Raw genomic sequence first — 16,865 nt, 5'->3', positions numbered from 1 at the left:
ACACTAATTTACCCATGTGAAAAATATTGGACAGTGGAGAAAATAAGCATATTTTCCAGTCATTTCACAGTTAGGAAAAAAACTAAAGAATTGTTCAAATTTTCTTGAATTAAAAAGTTCTTATGTTTCCTCCTGTTTGAATGACTTATTTCCTGAATTTTCTATTTTATTCTTATTAGTTTTCTTAGAAATATTTTTTGTACAATTATAGAATTTCAGTCTATCATACATTTAATGCTACTGGTAAGAGATATATTACAAAATTTATTATGCTTATAAAAATGGTATTAACTTGATTAAATAAAATATAAATATTGAGTGCAACTAATCCAAAAATCTCAAATCATTTAAAAATAACTATTGCTAAAATATTGTGAATCTCAATTCAGAAAACTTTCCACTTGCGTTACACACAAAAAATAGTTCGCCAGCTAGATCCAAATATATATATTAGGACATATGTATTAATGTATTAATATACATATGTTTTGTTCTGATGAGTTTTGAATGAATAAAAATGCTTTTACTCCTCACTTTTTATGTGTGTCTTTGTAACTGCAAAGACTTTATCTTCATTTTTAACATGTATTTGAACATGGAGCTACTTCACAAATTGCTTGTTGCCTAGTGTTTGAGGCTCATATTATAAGAAAGAGTAAAACTTAATTTCAACTGTAAGCATTAATGAAAATCCATAATAATATATGATTATAAATTCTTATTTTCTTGCCTTCACATTATTTAGTAATTTGACCTGTATTCATAATTAGGTAATAATTTTCCTTTGGAATAACTGTTTTTTGGTAATTGGCTTCATTTAAAGTATTTTAACACAGGTTATTTAATAAAAATATTTTTCTTAATAATGCTATGGGTAATACATATATACATACACATTTATATTTATATAGCAATACTCCTGAATAGTAGAAAGAGCTACCTCAGACTCCTGTTAGAATTTTCACTAATTACACTAGTGCTGGAATTACTGGAGAGATTTTGCTGTCTATATAACATCTAATACTTTACAAATGAGAATGATTAATAGAAGACAGATGACTACCTCCCTTAAAGTAGCTCACTAAGAAAGTGAGTCACTTTATTAAGAGAAGAAGTTTCAAAGTATTTAATTACTATGGCTGATAATACTAGGAATATGACAGAAATTTTGATTTAACTGTAAGCAAAAAGGCCTAGAAGTCAGTAGATTGTTGAGCATGTTCGTTTGAAGATGGTTCATTGGTTGCTCTATCTCTATTTAGCTCTCTATCTATCCATTTAATCTATTATCTATCTATCATCCATCTTTCATCTATCTATCTTCTACCTACCTATCTAGATACCTATATAGCTAGGTATCTGTATCTATCACCATACCAAAGATTGGTATATATTAGAATAAGATATAAGAGAAGAAGAGAAAGTCCCTTTGTAAATCTTTAAGAATATGTAGTGTTATGAAGATAGGCAGATGCCTGTTTATGAAAACAATATACATACTTTTGTCCCTATGAATTTTTCTTAACTATTTTTGTGTACTTTTGCTTTTTCTCATTTGATTCCCTCTGTTTTTCTCCTGCCTACTTCTCCCTTATCTCCTTTAATTTTCTTCCCTCTGCTTTAGATATTTTGATTAACCTTTTATTTATTTATTTTTTTAACATCTTTATTGGAGTATAATTGCTTTACAATGGTGTGTTAGTTTCTGCTTTATAACAAAGTGAATCAGTTATACATATACATATGTTTCCGTATCTCTTCCCTCTTGCGTCTCCCTCCCTCCCACCCTCCCTATCCCACCCATCTAGGTGGTCACAAACCACCGAGCTGATCTCCCTGTGCTATGCGGCTGCTTCCCACTAGCTATCTATTTTATATTTGGTAGTGTATATATGTCCATGCCACTCTCTCACTTTGTCACAGCTTACCCTTCCCCCTGCCCATATCCTCAAGTCCATTCTCTAGTAGGTCTGTGTCTTTATTCCCGTCTTGCCACTAGGTTCTTCATGACCTTTTTTTTTTTTTTTCTTAGATTCCATATATATGTGTTAGCATACGGTATTTGTTTTTCCCTTTCTGACTTACTTCACTCTGTATGACAGACTCTAGGTCCATCCAACTCACTACAAATAACTCAATTTCATTTATTTTTATGGCTGAGTAATATTCCATTGTATATATGTGCCAGATCTTCTTTATCCATTCATCTGTTGATGGACACTTAGGTTGCTTCCATGTCCTGGCTATTGTAAATAGAACTGCAATGAACATTTTGTTACATGACTCTGTTTGAATTATGGTTTTCTCAGGGCATATACCCAGTAGTGGGATTGCTGGGTCGTATGGTAGTTCTATTTTTAGTTTTTTAAGGAACCTCCATACTCTTCTCCATAGTGACTATATCAATTTACATTCCCACCAACAGTGCAAGAGGGTTCCCTTTTCTCCGCACCCTCTCCGGCATTTATTGTTTCTAGATTTTTTGATGATGGCCATTCTGACTGCTGTGAGATGATATCACATTGTAGTTTTGATTTGCATTTCTCTAATGATTAATGATGTTGAGCATTCTTTCATGTGTTTGTTGGCAATCTGTATATCTTCTTTGGAGAAATGTCTATTTAGGTCTTCTGCCCATTTTTGGATTGGGTTGTTTGTTTTTCTGATATTGAGCTGCATGTGCTGCTTGTAAATTTTGGAGATTAATCCTTTGTCAGTTGCTTCATTTGCAAATATTTTCTCCCATTCTAGGGTTGTCTTTTTGTCTTGTTTATGGTTTCCTTTGCTGTGCAAAAGACTTTAAGTTTCATTAGGTCCCATTTGTTTATTTTTGTTTGTATTTCCATTTCTCTAGGAGGTGGGTCAAAAAGGATCTTGCTGTGATTTATGTCATAGAGTGTTCTGCCTATGTTTTCCTCTAAAAGTTTGATAGTGTCTGGCCTTACATTTAGATCTTTAATCCATTTTGAGTTTATTTTTGTGTATGGTGTTAGGGAGTCTTCTAATTTCATACTTTTACATATATCTGTCCAGTTTTCCCAGCACCACTTATTGAAGAGGCTGTCTTTTCTCCACTGTATATTCTTGCCTCCTTTATCAAAGATAAGGTGACCATATGTGCGTGGGTTTATCTCTGGGTTTTCTATCCTGTTCCATTGATCTATATTTCTGTTTTTGTGCCAGTACCATACTGTCTTGATTACTGTAGCTTTGTAGTATAATCTGAAGTCAGGGAGCCTGATTCCTCCAGCTCCATTTTTCGTTCTCAAGATTGCTTTGGCTATTTGGGGTCTTTTGTGTTTCCATACAAATTGTGAAATTTTTTGTTCTAGTTCTGTGAAAAATGCCAGTGGTAGTTTGATAGGGATTGCATTGAATCTGTAGATTGCTTTGGGTAGTAGAGTCATTTTCACAATGTTGATTCTTCCAATCCAAGAACATGGCATATCTCTCCATCTATTTGTATCATCTTTAATTTCTTTCATCAGTGTCTTATAATTTTCTGCATACAGGTCTTTTGTCTCCTTAGGTAGGTTTATTCCTAGATATTTTATTCTTTTTGTTGCAGTGGTAAATGGGAGTGTTTTCTTAATTTCACTTTCAGATTTTTCATAATTAATTTATAGGAATGCCAGAGTATTCTGTGCATTAATTTTGTATCCTGCTACTTTACCAAATTCATTGATTAGCTCTTGTAGTTTTCTGGTAGCATCTTTAGGATTCTCTATGTATAGTATCATGTCATCTGCAGACAGTGACAGCTTTACTTCTTCTTTTCCGATTTGGATTCCTTTTATTTCTTTTTCTTCTCTGACTGCTGTGGCTAAAACTTCCAAAACGATGTTGAATAATAGTGGTGAGAGTGGGCAACCTTGTCTTGTTCCTGATCTTAGTGGAAATGGTTTCGGTTTTTCACCATTGAGGACGATGTTGGCTGTTGATTAACCTTTTAGAGTCTTCTCTATCCTCTCTCTTTCTTTAATGTCTTTTGCCCCCAGTGACTCCTACATTGCTTTGGGTGATTCAACTTAGAGAGCCTTTGGCCACATTATATACACATATTCTCTTGAGCTCTGTCAATTTAGTAACATGATTTTCTTTAGATAGTTGAGGATACTACCAGGAAGAGTATGGCACTAATGCCATAAATATTAAATTGAATACATGATCTATTTATATTATGTTTCTATTTGATCTCTTAATGCAGAGAGACCCTTTCTTGCCTGAGAAGAGGAAAATGGACTCAAGGCCCTTTCAAAATGAGATTATTTCCTTGTGGGGCTTAATTACAGTATGTTCACTATGGTAGTTATGTAATATTCTCATGTTCATGCCTATTAGAGGGATCCCTTGAATTTAGAACACTTCATGACTAAGGTTTTAGTGAAGGTTGAGTTTAGGTATTGTTCTAACCAAGCTTATTTAAAACATTTTATAGCTCAGTAACTGCTGCATAAATTTGCATTTAGGCAAGAACTTTTCCAGGACCTGATTGATGTCTGGAGATTGAATGATTCGGTGGAAACAATACTGGAATTTGAATCAGAAAACCTAGTTTAAGGCTCCATGGATTCTACCCCTTATTATATATTCTTGAATTGCTATCTTTCTTCCCTTTAGGGATTCTTTAGGTACATAGAGTCAACAGTTTAAAGAAAGAAAGAACCACATACTGAGTGGTCTGAACATAAATTTATTACATTAATCTTAAATAGGCCCTTAGCCCTCCCCAGGAATCTTACTCCCTTTCCTTAATCCATCAGTGTTCCCTCCCTCCCAGACAGTTTAGCACTTTTGCCTTCTTCCTTCTCTGCTGGTTATCTTGCTTTCTATTTAATAAGAAAACGGAAGCAAGAGGAGAACTTCTGCAAGATCCCATCACAGCATCTACCCCTGTGCTCGACCTTCCTGAATGCTCTGCAAAATGACTATCTGTGCTCCCAAGGCCAACCCCTCCATGGATTCCCTCTATCCCATCCATTTCCATCTACTTCAGGACATTGCTCTATCTTTTATCCCCTTTCTTTCATGAATCACAAATTGTTTTCTCTCTAATGTACTTTTTCCTTAAGCATGCAACCTTGCTGTTATTTCTTTCATCTTGAAAAAAAAAGTAACAAAAAACAAACGTTTCTCTTGACTAATCTTTCCCCTTTAAGCTATCCCCAATTTCTCTTTTTCTCTTTACAGCTAAACTGCTCAAAAGTGTTGTTTATACACTCTGCCTCAGTTTCTCTTCTCTTTCTTAAACCCATTCCAACCAGATTTTTGTCTCCAGCACTCCAACAAAACTGCCCTTCTCAGGGTTACTGATGACCTTCATATTCTTAGTGACCCATGGATACTTTTCACTATATCAATATGTCACCACAATTTTTATAGAGAGTATTTACAAAGCAGCTTTAGGATTTATTGAATTTGCAGATCATTTTTAGTAAACTCATTGCAAAATCTCATTGCTTTATGTTATGTTGAGCTAATCTTTAAAGTTTTAAAACTGCAAATCTCTTTTTATTGACTGATATAGCAGCAATAGAGGGACTGGTAACATGTATTCTGCACAAAAAGAAACAGAAGAATGACTACTAAAACAATATATTATAACTGAATCATGAAAATAACTGAAAACTTTTTTTTACAGTTTTACAATTTGTCATAAAACAGAAGTTGTCAAAAACACTCTAAATCCTATATGGCAAGCATTCAAGATCTCAGTCAGAGCTTTATGTAATGGCGATTATGACAGGTAAAATAAATGACAACTTTTCTGAGAGTTTTGAATATTCACTATAGATTTTGTATCCAATAATCTAAGTTGAATTTTAAAAATTAAGTTGGCTTCTTTACCAATGTAAGTGTGTATTTACAAAAGCATAGTTGATTTATTCAGAATTTTTTAAATAACTTTTTTTTTAATCCACAATGATTTGGGGAGGAGGGATAATATGAGAAATTAAAATTTGGTTTAACTAATTTTTCAAGAAAAAAATGTGCAAAGTGCTAAAAATATATTGAATATTTGTTTAACATATTCAAAAATCATCCCAGAATTTTCATTGCCTCAAGATTTTCATTTGGTATTTATTATCTTTCTAGAGAGGAATAAGTAAATATACAAGATACATAAGATTATGACTACATATGTTATAAACCCTGATTTCCTCCTGAGAATCCTATTTGACATCATTGCTCCCATGGTGGCTGAATTATAAAAGTTCTAGAGATGTAGAACAGGGAGATTCTGGTGTTTTACAAATAGGTGGGTGAAGTGGCCCTGAAGATCTTCCCACAATATACCTGAAGATTTCTTAGTATCAAAGAACTTTTCATTTTCTTATGAAAGTTGATTGTAAGATTATAATACAAAAACCCCTATTCACCCCAAAAGATATTTTGTTTATCTTATTACTCGTATATTAGAAAAATGAAGATTTATTATATTAACAAATATCATAGAAAGAACTATTGATTGGTATATTGGTATATGTCATTAAATTTACTTTAAAATTTATTATGCTGCTTGACTGTCACTTTATTCATTTAGTAGTATCATAACTTTATTTAATTGGACTCATTCTAAGAAAGTGATTCTTATAATATGGTTCCTAGTTAGAGCATCAGCAGCACCTGATGAAACTTGTATAAATTAAATTCTTGGGCCGAACCCAAGGCTACTGAACTGGGAACACTGGGCATGAGGTCCAACAATTCACGTTTTGACAAGCCCTCCATGTGATTCTGATCCATGCTGAGATTGAGAAATACTTCTCTAAGATAATGGTTTTGAAGAGTGGAGGAGTAGCTCTATTCCTCTCCATCGAGAAGCTATGTCAAACTATAAATGCTTTTCCCATATACTTTCCTACTCTGTTTAAAGAATTAAAAATCTGTATGATTTTAGAAACCTATTTTAAGATATAAATTGAAGAATAGTATTAAAATTAGCAAAATCAACTTTAAACTATTTTGTAAAACTTGAAAGCATACACTATTTTATCTAAGAAAATCTATAACTTATTTTTTAACATTCAGTCATATGTTAATTTGATCTTACTAAGTAACTTCACTCTGTGTGTATGTTTTCCCCATGGACAGAACAGTCAAAGTAGAGGTGTATGACTGGGATCGAGATGGAAGGTAAGGCATTGTCTTTTCTTTTGTTTTTGCTCTTAAAACTTATAATGCTTTAAGAAGCAAATATACTGAAATGACCACATTTTCAAATTTTAATTTTAGATTGAATATTTTTTGTCTTGTTTTTCTAAGCATTACTGAGGTGTTCACATGAGATTTTAAGAATGATTGTATTAAACTTGTGAAATAAAATAGAGGTCGTCCTTCTTTCTAGTAATATAGTAAAGATTTTCAACTTGGACTTGATGAGTTCTCATTATGCACATTTACAGATTTCTAGTTTTATATCTAGAGTAGTGATTCTCAAATTTCTGTATCTCATAATCTCTCTGAAGATTCCTATAACTTTTCTACACCTATCATCCATGGGAACACACCTGAGCTCCCCCTCCAAAAAGAAAAAAAAAGACACACACCTCACAAACAAACAGCAAAACAAAACTCTGAAATTATGTCTGGTGATTGCCAATAAAAATAGTTAAGCAGAACTCCAAAATCATGGTCTCCCTCTGCATACCACAGCATGTTAATGAGTAAAAGAATGGAACACACTACTTTTTCTCTTTCTTTTATAAGTATTTTTCCACTGTTTCTACTGTTTTAAGTAGGATTGATATTGAGGTGTTTTTAAATGATGTTAAGCCAAGGGACCCAGACATGCTCAAATCTCACCTTGCTCTAGATAACTGTTTCTTTAGGTGGTTCCTGAAGGGACTGAATATACAGATACCAAAGGAGAATAAGTGGGAAATCAAAGGCACTTAATTTTACTTGGCTAGTGTTCTCCATTCCAGCCTAGAGCTCACTGGTAAACGGAGCTGAAGCATTAGGTTAAAGCTCAAGATCTAAGCAAGGTCATTCTCTCTGTGTTTTATATAAGCCAGCAGCCAAGCCCCTAAAGATGAGAATGTCTAGATACCCAAGCACTACTGTTAATACAGGAACAAATTTGATTGAAATAGTGGCCTGTCCTGAGGAAGCACCTCCCCTTATTTCTTCTGATTACATGGGTAGAAAAATTCATCAAGGCAAGGCCCTCCACCAGCAGAAAGATTGTGACTCGCCAAAGGCTCAGATGATGATTAGCATTTTTAGTGATTAAGTATTTTCTAATTAAGGTATGCACATTGCTTCTTTTAGACATAATGCTATTGCAAACTTCATAGACAACAGTACAGTGTGAACATAACATTTTAAAATGAAATAGAGTTGGCATACAATATTGTTAGTTTCAGGTGTACTACAAAGTATTTTTTTTTTTAATAAATTTATTTATTTATTTATTTATTTATTTTTGGGTGTGTTGGGTCTTCGTTTCTGTGTGAGGGCTTTCTCCAGTTGCAGCGAGTGGGGGCCACTTTTCATCGCGGTGCGTGGGCCTCTCACTGTCGTGGCCTCTCCCGTTGCGGAGCACAGGCTCCAGACGCGCAGGCTCAGCAGTTGTGGCTCACGGGCCCAGTTGCTCCGCAGCATGTGGGATCTTCCCAGACCAGGGCTCGAACCCGTGTCCCCTGCATTGGCAGGCAGATTCTTAACCACTGCACCACCAGGGAAGCCCACAAAGTATTTTAACATTTGCATAGATTATGAAATTATCACCAGGATAAGTCTTATAACCATCTATCATCATAGAAAGTTATTACAATGTTATTGAACATATTGCTTATGTTGTGTAGTATGCCATGACTTAGTTATTACATAATTGAAGGTTTGTACCTCTTAACCACCTACACCTATTTCACATACCCACTACCTGCCTACATTCTGGCACCCACCCAATTGTTCTCTGTATCTACGAGTCTGTTTTCATTTTGTTTGTTAGTTTTATTTGTTTGTTTGTTTGTTTTACATTATGCATATAAGTGAGATCATGAGGTATTTGTCTTTTTCTGTCTGACTTACTTCACTTATTATAATACCTTCTATATTCATCCATGTCGCAAATGGTAAGATTTCAATTTTTTTAAATTTCTAAGTAATATTCCATTGTGTGTGTGTGTGTGTATCATCTTCCTCATCTATCAAATGAAACTTGGGTTGCTTCCATATATTGGCTATTGTAAATAATGCTGCAATGAACATTGGTGTGCATATATCTTTTCAAATTAGTGTTTTTGTTTTCTTTGGGAAAATACCCAGAAGTGAAATTGCTGGATCATGTGGTGGTTCTTTAATTTTCTGAGAATTTGTCTTACTGTGTTCCATAGTAGCTTCACCAATTTACAATCCCACCAACAATACATGAGGATTCTCTTTGCTCCATATTCTCATCAACACTTGTTATTTGTTGTCTTTTTGATGATAGTCATTCTGAACATGTGTAAAGTGATAGCTCATTGAGGTTTTGATTTGAAATTTGCCTGATGATTAGTGATATTGAGCATCTTTTCATGTGCCTGGTGTATGTGCCATCTGTATGTCTTCTTTGGAAAAGTGTCTATTTAGGTCCTCTCCCATTTCGTATTCTGTTTGTTTGTTTTTATTGTTGTTGAGTTGTATGAGTTCCTTCCATATTTTTGATATTAACCCCTTTTCAGATATATTGTTTGCTAATATCTTCTTTCATTCAGTAAGCTGTGTTTTTATTTCTTGATAGTTTCTTCTGATGTACAAAAGCTTTTTGGTTTGATATAGTCCCGTTTGTTCACTTTTTCTTTTGTTTCCTATGCCTGTGGAGACAGATCCAAAATATTATTGCTAAGATGAATGTAAGAGAGTATACTGCCTACTTTTTCTTTTAGGCATTTTATAGTTTCAGTTCTTACACTTAAGTCTTAATCCATTTTGAGTTTATTTTTGTATATGGTGTGAATAAGTAGCCCAGGTTGATTCTTGTGAATATAGCTGTCCAGTTTTCCCAACATTATTTATTGAACAATCTCTCTTTTCTCAATTTTATATTCTTCCCTCCTTTGTTGTAGATTAATTGACCGTGTAATTGTGGGTTTATTTCTGGGTTCTCTATTCTGTTCCACTGATACATGGTTCTGTTTTTGTTCTAGTACCATAATATTTTGATTACAGTAGCTTTGTAGTACACTTTGAAATCAGGCAGAGTGATACCTGAAGCTTTCTTCTTCTCTCTCAAGATTGCTTTGTCTATCAGAGATTTCCATACAAATTTGGGAGTTATTGATCCTACTTCTGTGAAAAATGCCATTGGTATTTTGATAGGGATGATTTTGAATCTGTAGATTGCCTTCGGTAGTGTGGTCACTTTAACAATATAAATCCTTCCAATACATGAGCGTAGTATGTCATTCCATTTTTTTTTTTTTGTTTCATCTTCAATTTCTTTCAACAATGTATTAGAGTATTCTGAGTATAAATCTTTTACCTCCTTGGTTAAATTTATTCCTAGGCATTTTATTTTTTTGATGCAGTTGTAACTTGGATTGTTTTCTTAATTTCTCCTTCTGATAGTTTGTTGTTAGTGTATAGGAATGCAACAGATTTCTGTATGTTAATTTTGTATCCTGACACTGAATGTATTTGTTAGTTCTAATAGTTTTCTGATAGCATTTTTAGAATTTCATATATATATATCTATATATATATAGATATATATATATAGATATATAGATATATATATAGTATCATGTCATCTGCAAAGAGTGACACTTTACTTCTTCCTTTCCAGTTTGGATTCCTTTTAATTTTTTTTCTCATCTGATTTCTGTGGTTGGGACGTTTAATACTTTGTTGAATGAAAGTGGCAGGAGTGGGCATCTTCTTCTTGTTCCTGATCTTAGAGGAAATGCTTTGAGCCTTTCTGCATTGAGTATGATGTTGGCTGTGGGCTTGTCATGTATAGCCTTTATTATGTTGAGGTATGTTTCCTATATATCCACTTTGTTGAGAGTTTTTATCATAAATGGATATTGAATTTGTCAGTAGATTTTTCTGCATCTATTGAGATGATCACATACTTTTTATCCTTTGGTTTGTTAATGTGGTGTACTACATTTATTGATTTGCAGATATTGAACCATTTTTGCATCCTTGGCATAAATACTACGTGATCATGGTCTATGATCCTTTAAATGTATTTTGAATTCCGTCTGCTAATATTTTGTTGAGGATTTTTGCATGTCTGCTCATCAGTGATATTTGCCTGTAATTTTCTTTTTTGTGGCATCTTGTCTGGTTTTGATATCATAGTGATTCTGACATACCTTCCTCTTCAACTTTTTGGAATAGGTTTGAGAAGGATAGGTGTTAAATGATTGTGTTAAATGTTAAATGATTAAATTATGGTTAAATGCTTAAGTGATTTAAATGATGGTAGAATTGACCTGTGAATCCATCTGGTCCTGAACTTTTGTTTGTTGGGAGTTTTTTGATTACCAATTCAATGTCATTACTGGAATTGGTCTTTATTTAAAATGTCCTCTTGATTTAGTCTTGGGAGAGTGTACATTTCTAGGAATTTATCTATTTCTTCTTAGTTGTCTATTTTATGTTAGGTTGTTCATTGTATTGGTGTGTAATTGTTTTAGTATTCTCTTATGATCTTTTGTATTTCTGTGGTATCAGTTGTAACTTGTCCCTTTCGTTTCTGATTTTATTTATTTGGGCCCTCTTTTTTTATTGATGAGCATGGCTAAATGTTTATCAATATGTTTATTATTTCAGAGAACTAGCTTCTGATTCATTAGTCTTTTCTGTTTTTGCTCTCTTTCATATATTTCTGCTCTGATACTTATTATTTTTCTCCTTCTACTATCTTTGGGTTTTATTTGTTCTTCTTTTTTTAGTTCCTTTATGTGTAAGGTTTGATTCTTTATTTGAGAGTTTCTTGTTTCCTGAGGTAGGCTTGTATCACTATAAACTTCCCTCTTAGAACTGCTTTTGCTGCATCCCATAACTTTTGGATCACTGTGTTTCCATTTTTATTTGTCTTCAGGTCTTTTCTAATGTCCTCTTTGGTTTTCTCAGTGACCCATTGATTGTTTTTTACCATATTGTTTAGCCTTAACATTTTGTGATTTTGCAGTGATTTCCGTGTTTATTTCTAGTTTCATACCGTTGTGGTCATAGAAGATGCTTGATATGATTGCAATCTTCTTAAATTTATAGATACTTGTTTTGTGGCCAGCATGTGATCTATTTGGAGAATGAACATAACTTTTATATGCACTGCAAACCCCCAAAATTCATGTGACTCACTTTATTGTGATATTTACTTTCCTGTGGTGGTTTGACACCAAACTAACAATACCTCCAAGGTATTCCTGTACCTTGCTTTCAATATGATGTAAAAAATGGATGAATCATTCTTAGGTAAAAGTCTTATGTAACAACAATTTTGGTAATTTGGTAGAGATGAATGAGTGTATATTTTGAAAGAATCCTAAGAGACATCAAACAGGCTAGTGAAATGTATAAAAGAGCTGTCTCATATTATGTGAATTAGAGTGAGAGCAAAGGCAAGTGAAAGACAGTAGGGATAGATTGAAAAGTAGAGTTAGAGAAAGACATCATTTATGAAATGTAGTTCAAAGAAGTAAAGCATTTGATTCATTAGCTTTAGGAACTTTTTTCAATGAAAAATGATTCTTGGAGACATGAATTTAGCAGCAAAGAAAATATTTGGATACATGATTTTATAAGTTTGTGTTGTGATTGGATCATCAACTATTTGGGAGAAAGATTGGCAGGTGGTAGATATGCCATCATGAACAGCACATTCAAAGGAAGCCTGAGGAGTTCAAGACTCTCTGACAATAAAAGGGTGAAGTTGGGAGGAAAAAGATTGTTAGGGAAACTTTAAATATTTCTTCAAAATGAATTTTACAATTAGTAGAATAATGAGAGGAAGGCATTTTAATTATATAAGTGGCCTAATAACTTTTTAATGTTGGGATAAAAATGCTTTCTTTAATGTGAAATATATCTCTATTTGAATATAAAATATTTTAATGTGGAATTCTGTATAATCCGTGTACACTAAAGCAGGTTTTTTTTTTTTAATGTAAGCAAAATTATCATTTTGTGAATGACTTATAAAAAGCAAAATGAAAATCATCATTAAATGAATTTGATAATCCTTTCAACTAAATAATATATGAAATTTGAAAGGCAATTTAGTCTCTGATAAAAATGATGCTTAAAAGTTATAAAATAATGCAGATATAAGTTTTATAATACAATAAAATAGTCACTGTGTAGACTTTGATACAAGTTGATATTCCACCTTATGGTTACATGTGGCATATTAACATATTGCTATTACATTTTTGCATTCATTTTTATATATTTGGCATAATTTTTCAATGTAGATGTTCTTTTCTTAAATCAGAGTGAACATGACATGATACTCGTGTTTTATGATACAATGTAATTATCAACAGAGACTGTTTTCTGTTCTTTGTCTTCCTGCCATCTTTAATATTTGTCATAAATTCTATATGTGTATCATTATTTAAATTGTATATCTAAGTGTATATCTTAATGCTTTTGATTCTTCTTTTTAGAAAAGAGTATCTGCTTGGTGGCTTCCATCCTTTTTTTCCTTTTTGACAGCTAGACTAGCTTTGTTCAGTAGAAATATAATGTGAGTCATATGTGTATTTCAAATTTTCTAGTGGCAACATTAACAAGTAAAACTAAGCCAGTGAAATTGATGTAATAATATTTTTTTAAATTTAATCTTATGCATGCAAAATGTTATTTTATTATGGAATCAATATAAAATTATTAAGGAGAAAATTTTAAATTTTTTATACTATGTCTTTGAAGTCTGGTATGTATTTCATGCTTACGGCACATCTCAATTGAGACTGGCTACAATTCAAGTACCCTGTAGCAACATCTGGTTGGCAGTTATCATATTGGACAGCACTGTGTAAAGTTTAATGAAATTGTTGACCTGAAACAAATAAACTGCCAGATATTTCTCCAGCAAAGATGGCTTTATTTGGGATCAGTGGAGAATCTCAGTTCAGAGTCTGTAACCAGGGGAAGACACATGCAAGTCCCTGCAGGGCAAGGGAAGTGGCTGCTTTTATAAAGAAGAAAAAGAAGTTGGGAGAGCTACAGTAAAGAAAGAATCTGTATTTGTTTTTCTCTTTCTGATTTACTTCACTCTGTATGACAGACTCTAGGTCCATCCACTTCACTACAAATAACTCAATTTCACTTCTTTTTTATGGCTGAGTAATATTCCATTGTATATATGTGCCACATCTTCTTTATACATTCATCTGTTGATGGACACTTAGGTTGCTTCCATGTCCTGGCTATTGTAAATAGAGCTGCAATGAACATCGTGGTACATGATTCTTTTTGAATTATGGTTTCCTCAGGGTATATGCCCAGTAGTGGGATTGCTGGGTCATATGGTAGTTCTATTTTTAGTTTTTTAAGGAACCACCATACTGTTCTCCATAGTGGCTGTATCAATTTACAGAACCTAGGGGCAGGATGGGAATAAAGAGGCAGACTTACTAGAGAATGGACTTGAGGACACAGGGAGGGGGAAAGGTAAGCTGGGACAAAGTAAGAGACTGGCATGGACATATATACACTACCAAATGTAAAACCGATAGCTAGTGGGAAGCAGCCACATAGCACAGGGAGGTCAGCTTGGTGCTTTGTGACCACCTAGAGGGGTGGTATAGGGAGGGTGGGAGGGAGATGCAAGAGGGAAGAGAAATGGGGTTATATGTATATGTATAGCTGATTCACTTTGTTATAAAGCAGAAACTAACACACCATTGCAAAGCAATTATACTGCAATAAAGATGAAAGAAAGAAAGAAAGAAAGGAAAGAAAGAAAGAAAGAAAGAAGGAAGGAAGGAAGGAAGGAAGGAAGGAAGGAAGGGAAGGAAGGAAAGAAAGAAGGAAAGAAAGGAAAGAGAAAGAAAGAAAGAGAAAAAGAAAGAAAGGAAGGAAGGAAGGAAGAAAGGAAGGAAGGAAGAAAGAAAGGAAGAAAGAAAGGAAGGAAGGAAGGAAGGAAGGAAGAAAGAAAGAAAGAAAGAAAGAAGAAAGAAAGGAAAAAAGAAAGAAAGAAAGAAAAGAAAGAAAGAAAGAGAGAAAGAAAGAGAGAGAGAAAGAAAGACTCTGTGGCTTTTCATTGTCTGAGTCCTTGCCAGGAAGGAAGATGAGTCTTTCTTCTCCTTTGGACTCTGCTATTGTTACAGGGTGAGAGAGCTTCCTCTGATGATCTCCTGGCTGTATTTAATTGAGGTTTCTGTTTATTATGTTTTTAACAAAGACCATATAATATGCATATAAGTAACTTTATATCAATTGTTTTATTTTTAGATCAGTTTTATTTGTCTGCATTCAATACAAGTTTAGAGTTGTCTCCTTATAAAGTGGAGAAAAACTGGTCAGTCATCTATATTATTTAGTCTATAAATTTAACCATAGGAAACCAATAGAGTAATCTGATGTTTCAATCTAGAGAGTATTTCAGTCAAAAATTCAAGTGAAAAATGGTTGACAGTGTTACATGCTTATATTGTGTTTTACTTGCTAGGGTACATCAGATAATTGAGCTGATAATGGTATTTACAGATTAGGAACTTCAGGAATTGGTGTGATCTTAGGTTAGAAATCTGATGGTATGTCTGACTCAATTCATCAACTTGAAATTAATTCTGTAGCAAACATCTTGTGCATCAGTGAGGTATAAAAAAATGTGGTAATGTTGTTGAGCAAGCAACCAGCTGACATTAAAATGGGTATCCTGAGTTACTTTAAAATAAAAGAAATATAGTCATATGTACTTTTTAAAAATTTTAACACATTAAGAGTGATTTGAGAGTGCAGAGACATCACTTCACCTTGGTATGAATAATTGGTTTAAATGTACTTATGTACTTAATTTCAACAAGTTACACCACTTTTCTAAAATCATTCCCATAATTCCTACCATTTCATCAAGTGATGTGAAGGAAGAATATTTAAACCTCATTTTAACAATTGAAAAGCTGAAGTGCTAAGAAACTGACTTGTCTGGGTTACAAAACAATCAGTGGTAGTAACCTTGAAAAGCTTCAAATTCTTCAGGTTGCTTCAGCTGACTTAGTAGCTTAATTTAAAATTAAAGGAGCATTAATGGAACAGCTCTGCATTAAAACCAAGTGGTTCTAATGTGGGACTGATTGTAAAAGGGCCACTGAGTAAATTTGTGCCTCCCAGAAAATGATGATTTGATGAAATGGCTGAGCTAGTGAACTGCCAGTCATAAAAGTCTGGCTTGTGGTGTCCTCTGAACATAGAGTAAAAATTTCATTTTGAAATTTTGATGAAATTTCATTTCATCACTCTGAATTTTTCAAATGTAGTCATTTAAAATAGTGATACTCATTATAAGTAAATAAATGTATCTGTGAAATGCTGTACAAATGCTATCATTTTCTAGTATGTCACCTTTGAAAATAATATTTGATAAATGCATTTGATGTTTTATTTGCATGATTATGTGTCATCATGGTATGAAATAACTGATTCCTGGTTCAGTGCTTCGCTCAAGAACTTAACATTGTCTGAGACATTATAACTTATTTACAAGGAGGCTTTTATATAAACCTTTATATTTTTCTGATTATTTTAATTTCCTCACTTATTCTAATTAATCTTTCTCTAACAATAGCCCTCTGTTTACTTGCAATTAACCTTCAATGTCTTAAACACGCATTCAATAGATAAGAGTCAGCATCTTTCCTTATTCCATTACCTATTACTTCTTTGAAACTTTAAAAAAAATGTTAATAAACAGA

The 16,865-nt window shown here is 33.2% G+C and overlaps 1 protein-coding gene across 1 annotated transcript in view; it reads left to right on the top strand.

The window, feature by feature from the left end:
* CPNE8 (copine 8) overlaps positions 1 to 16,865 on the top strand; it is a 326,808-nt gene that overhangs the window by 183,916 nt on the left and 126,027 nt on the right. The window contains exons 9-10 of the mRNA XM_082351373.1: positions 5,642 to 5,746; positions 7,096 to 7,137. Of these exons, the coding sequence (XP_082207499.1) occupies positions 5,642 to 5,746; positions 7,096 to 7,137 (147 nt within the window). The remainder of the gene's footprint in view (positions 1 to 5,641; positions 5,747 to 7,095; positions 7,138 to 16,865) is intronic.

Source organism: Balaenoptera borealis (assembly GCF_965194805.1).
Source record: "Balaenoptera borealis genome assembly, chromosome: 13".
Taxonomy (NCBI): domain Eukaryota; kingdom Metazoa; phylum Chordata; class Mammalia; order Artiodactyla; family Balaenopteridae; genus Balaenoptera; species Balaenoptera borealis.
The sequence above is the reverse complement of the archived record's forward strand: the minus strand, read 5'-3'. Positions and strand labels throughout refer to the sequence as shown.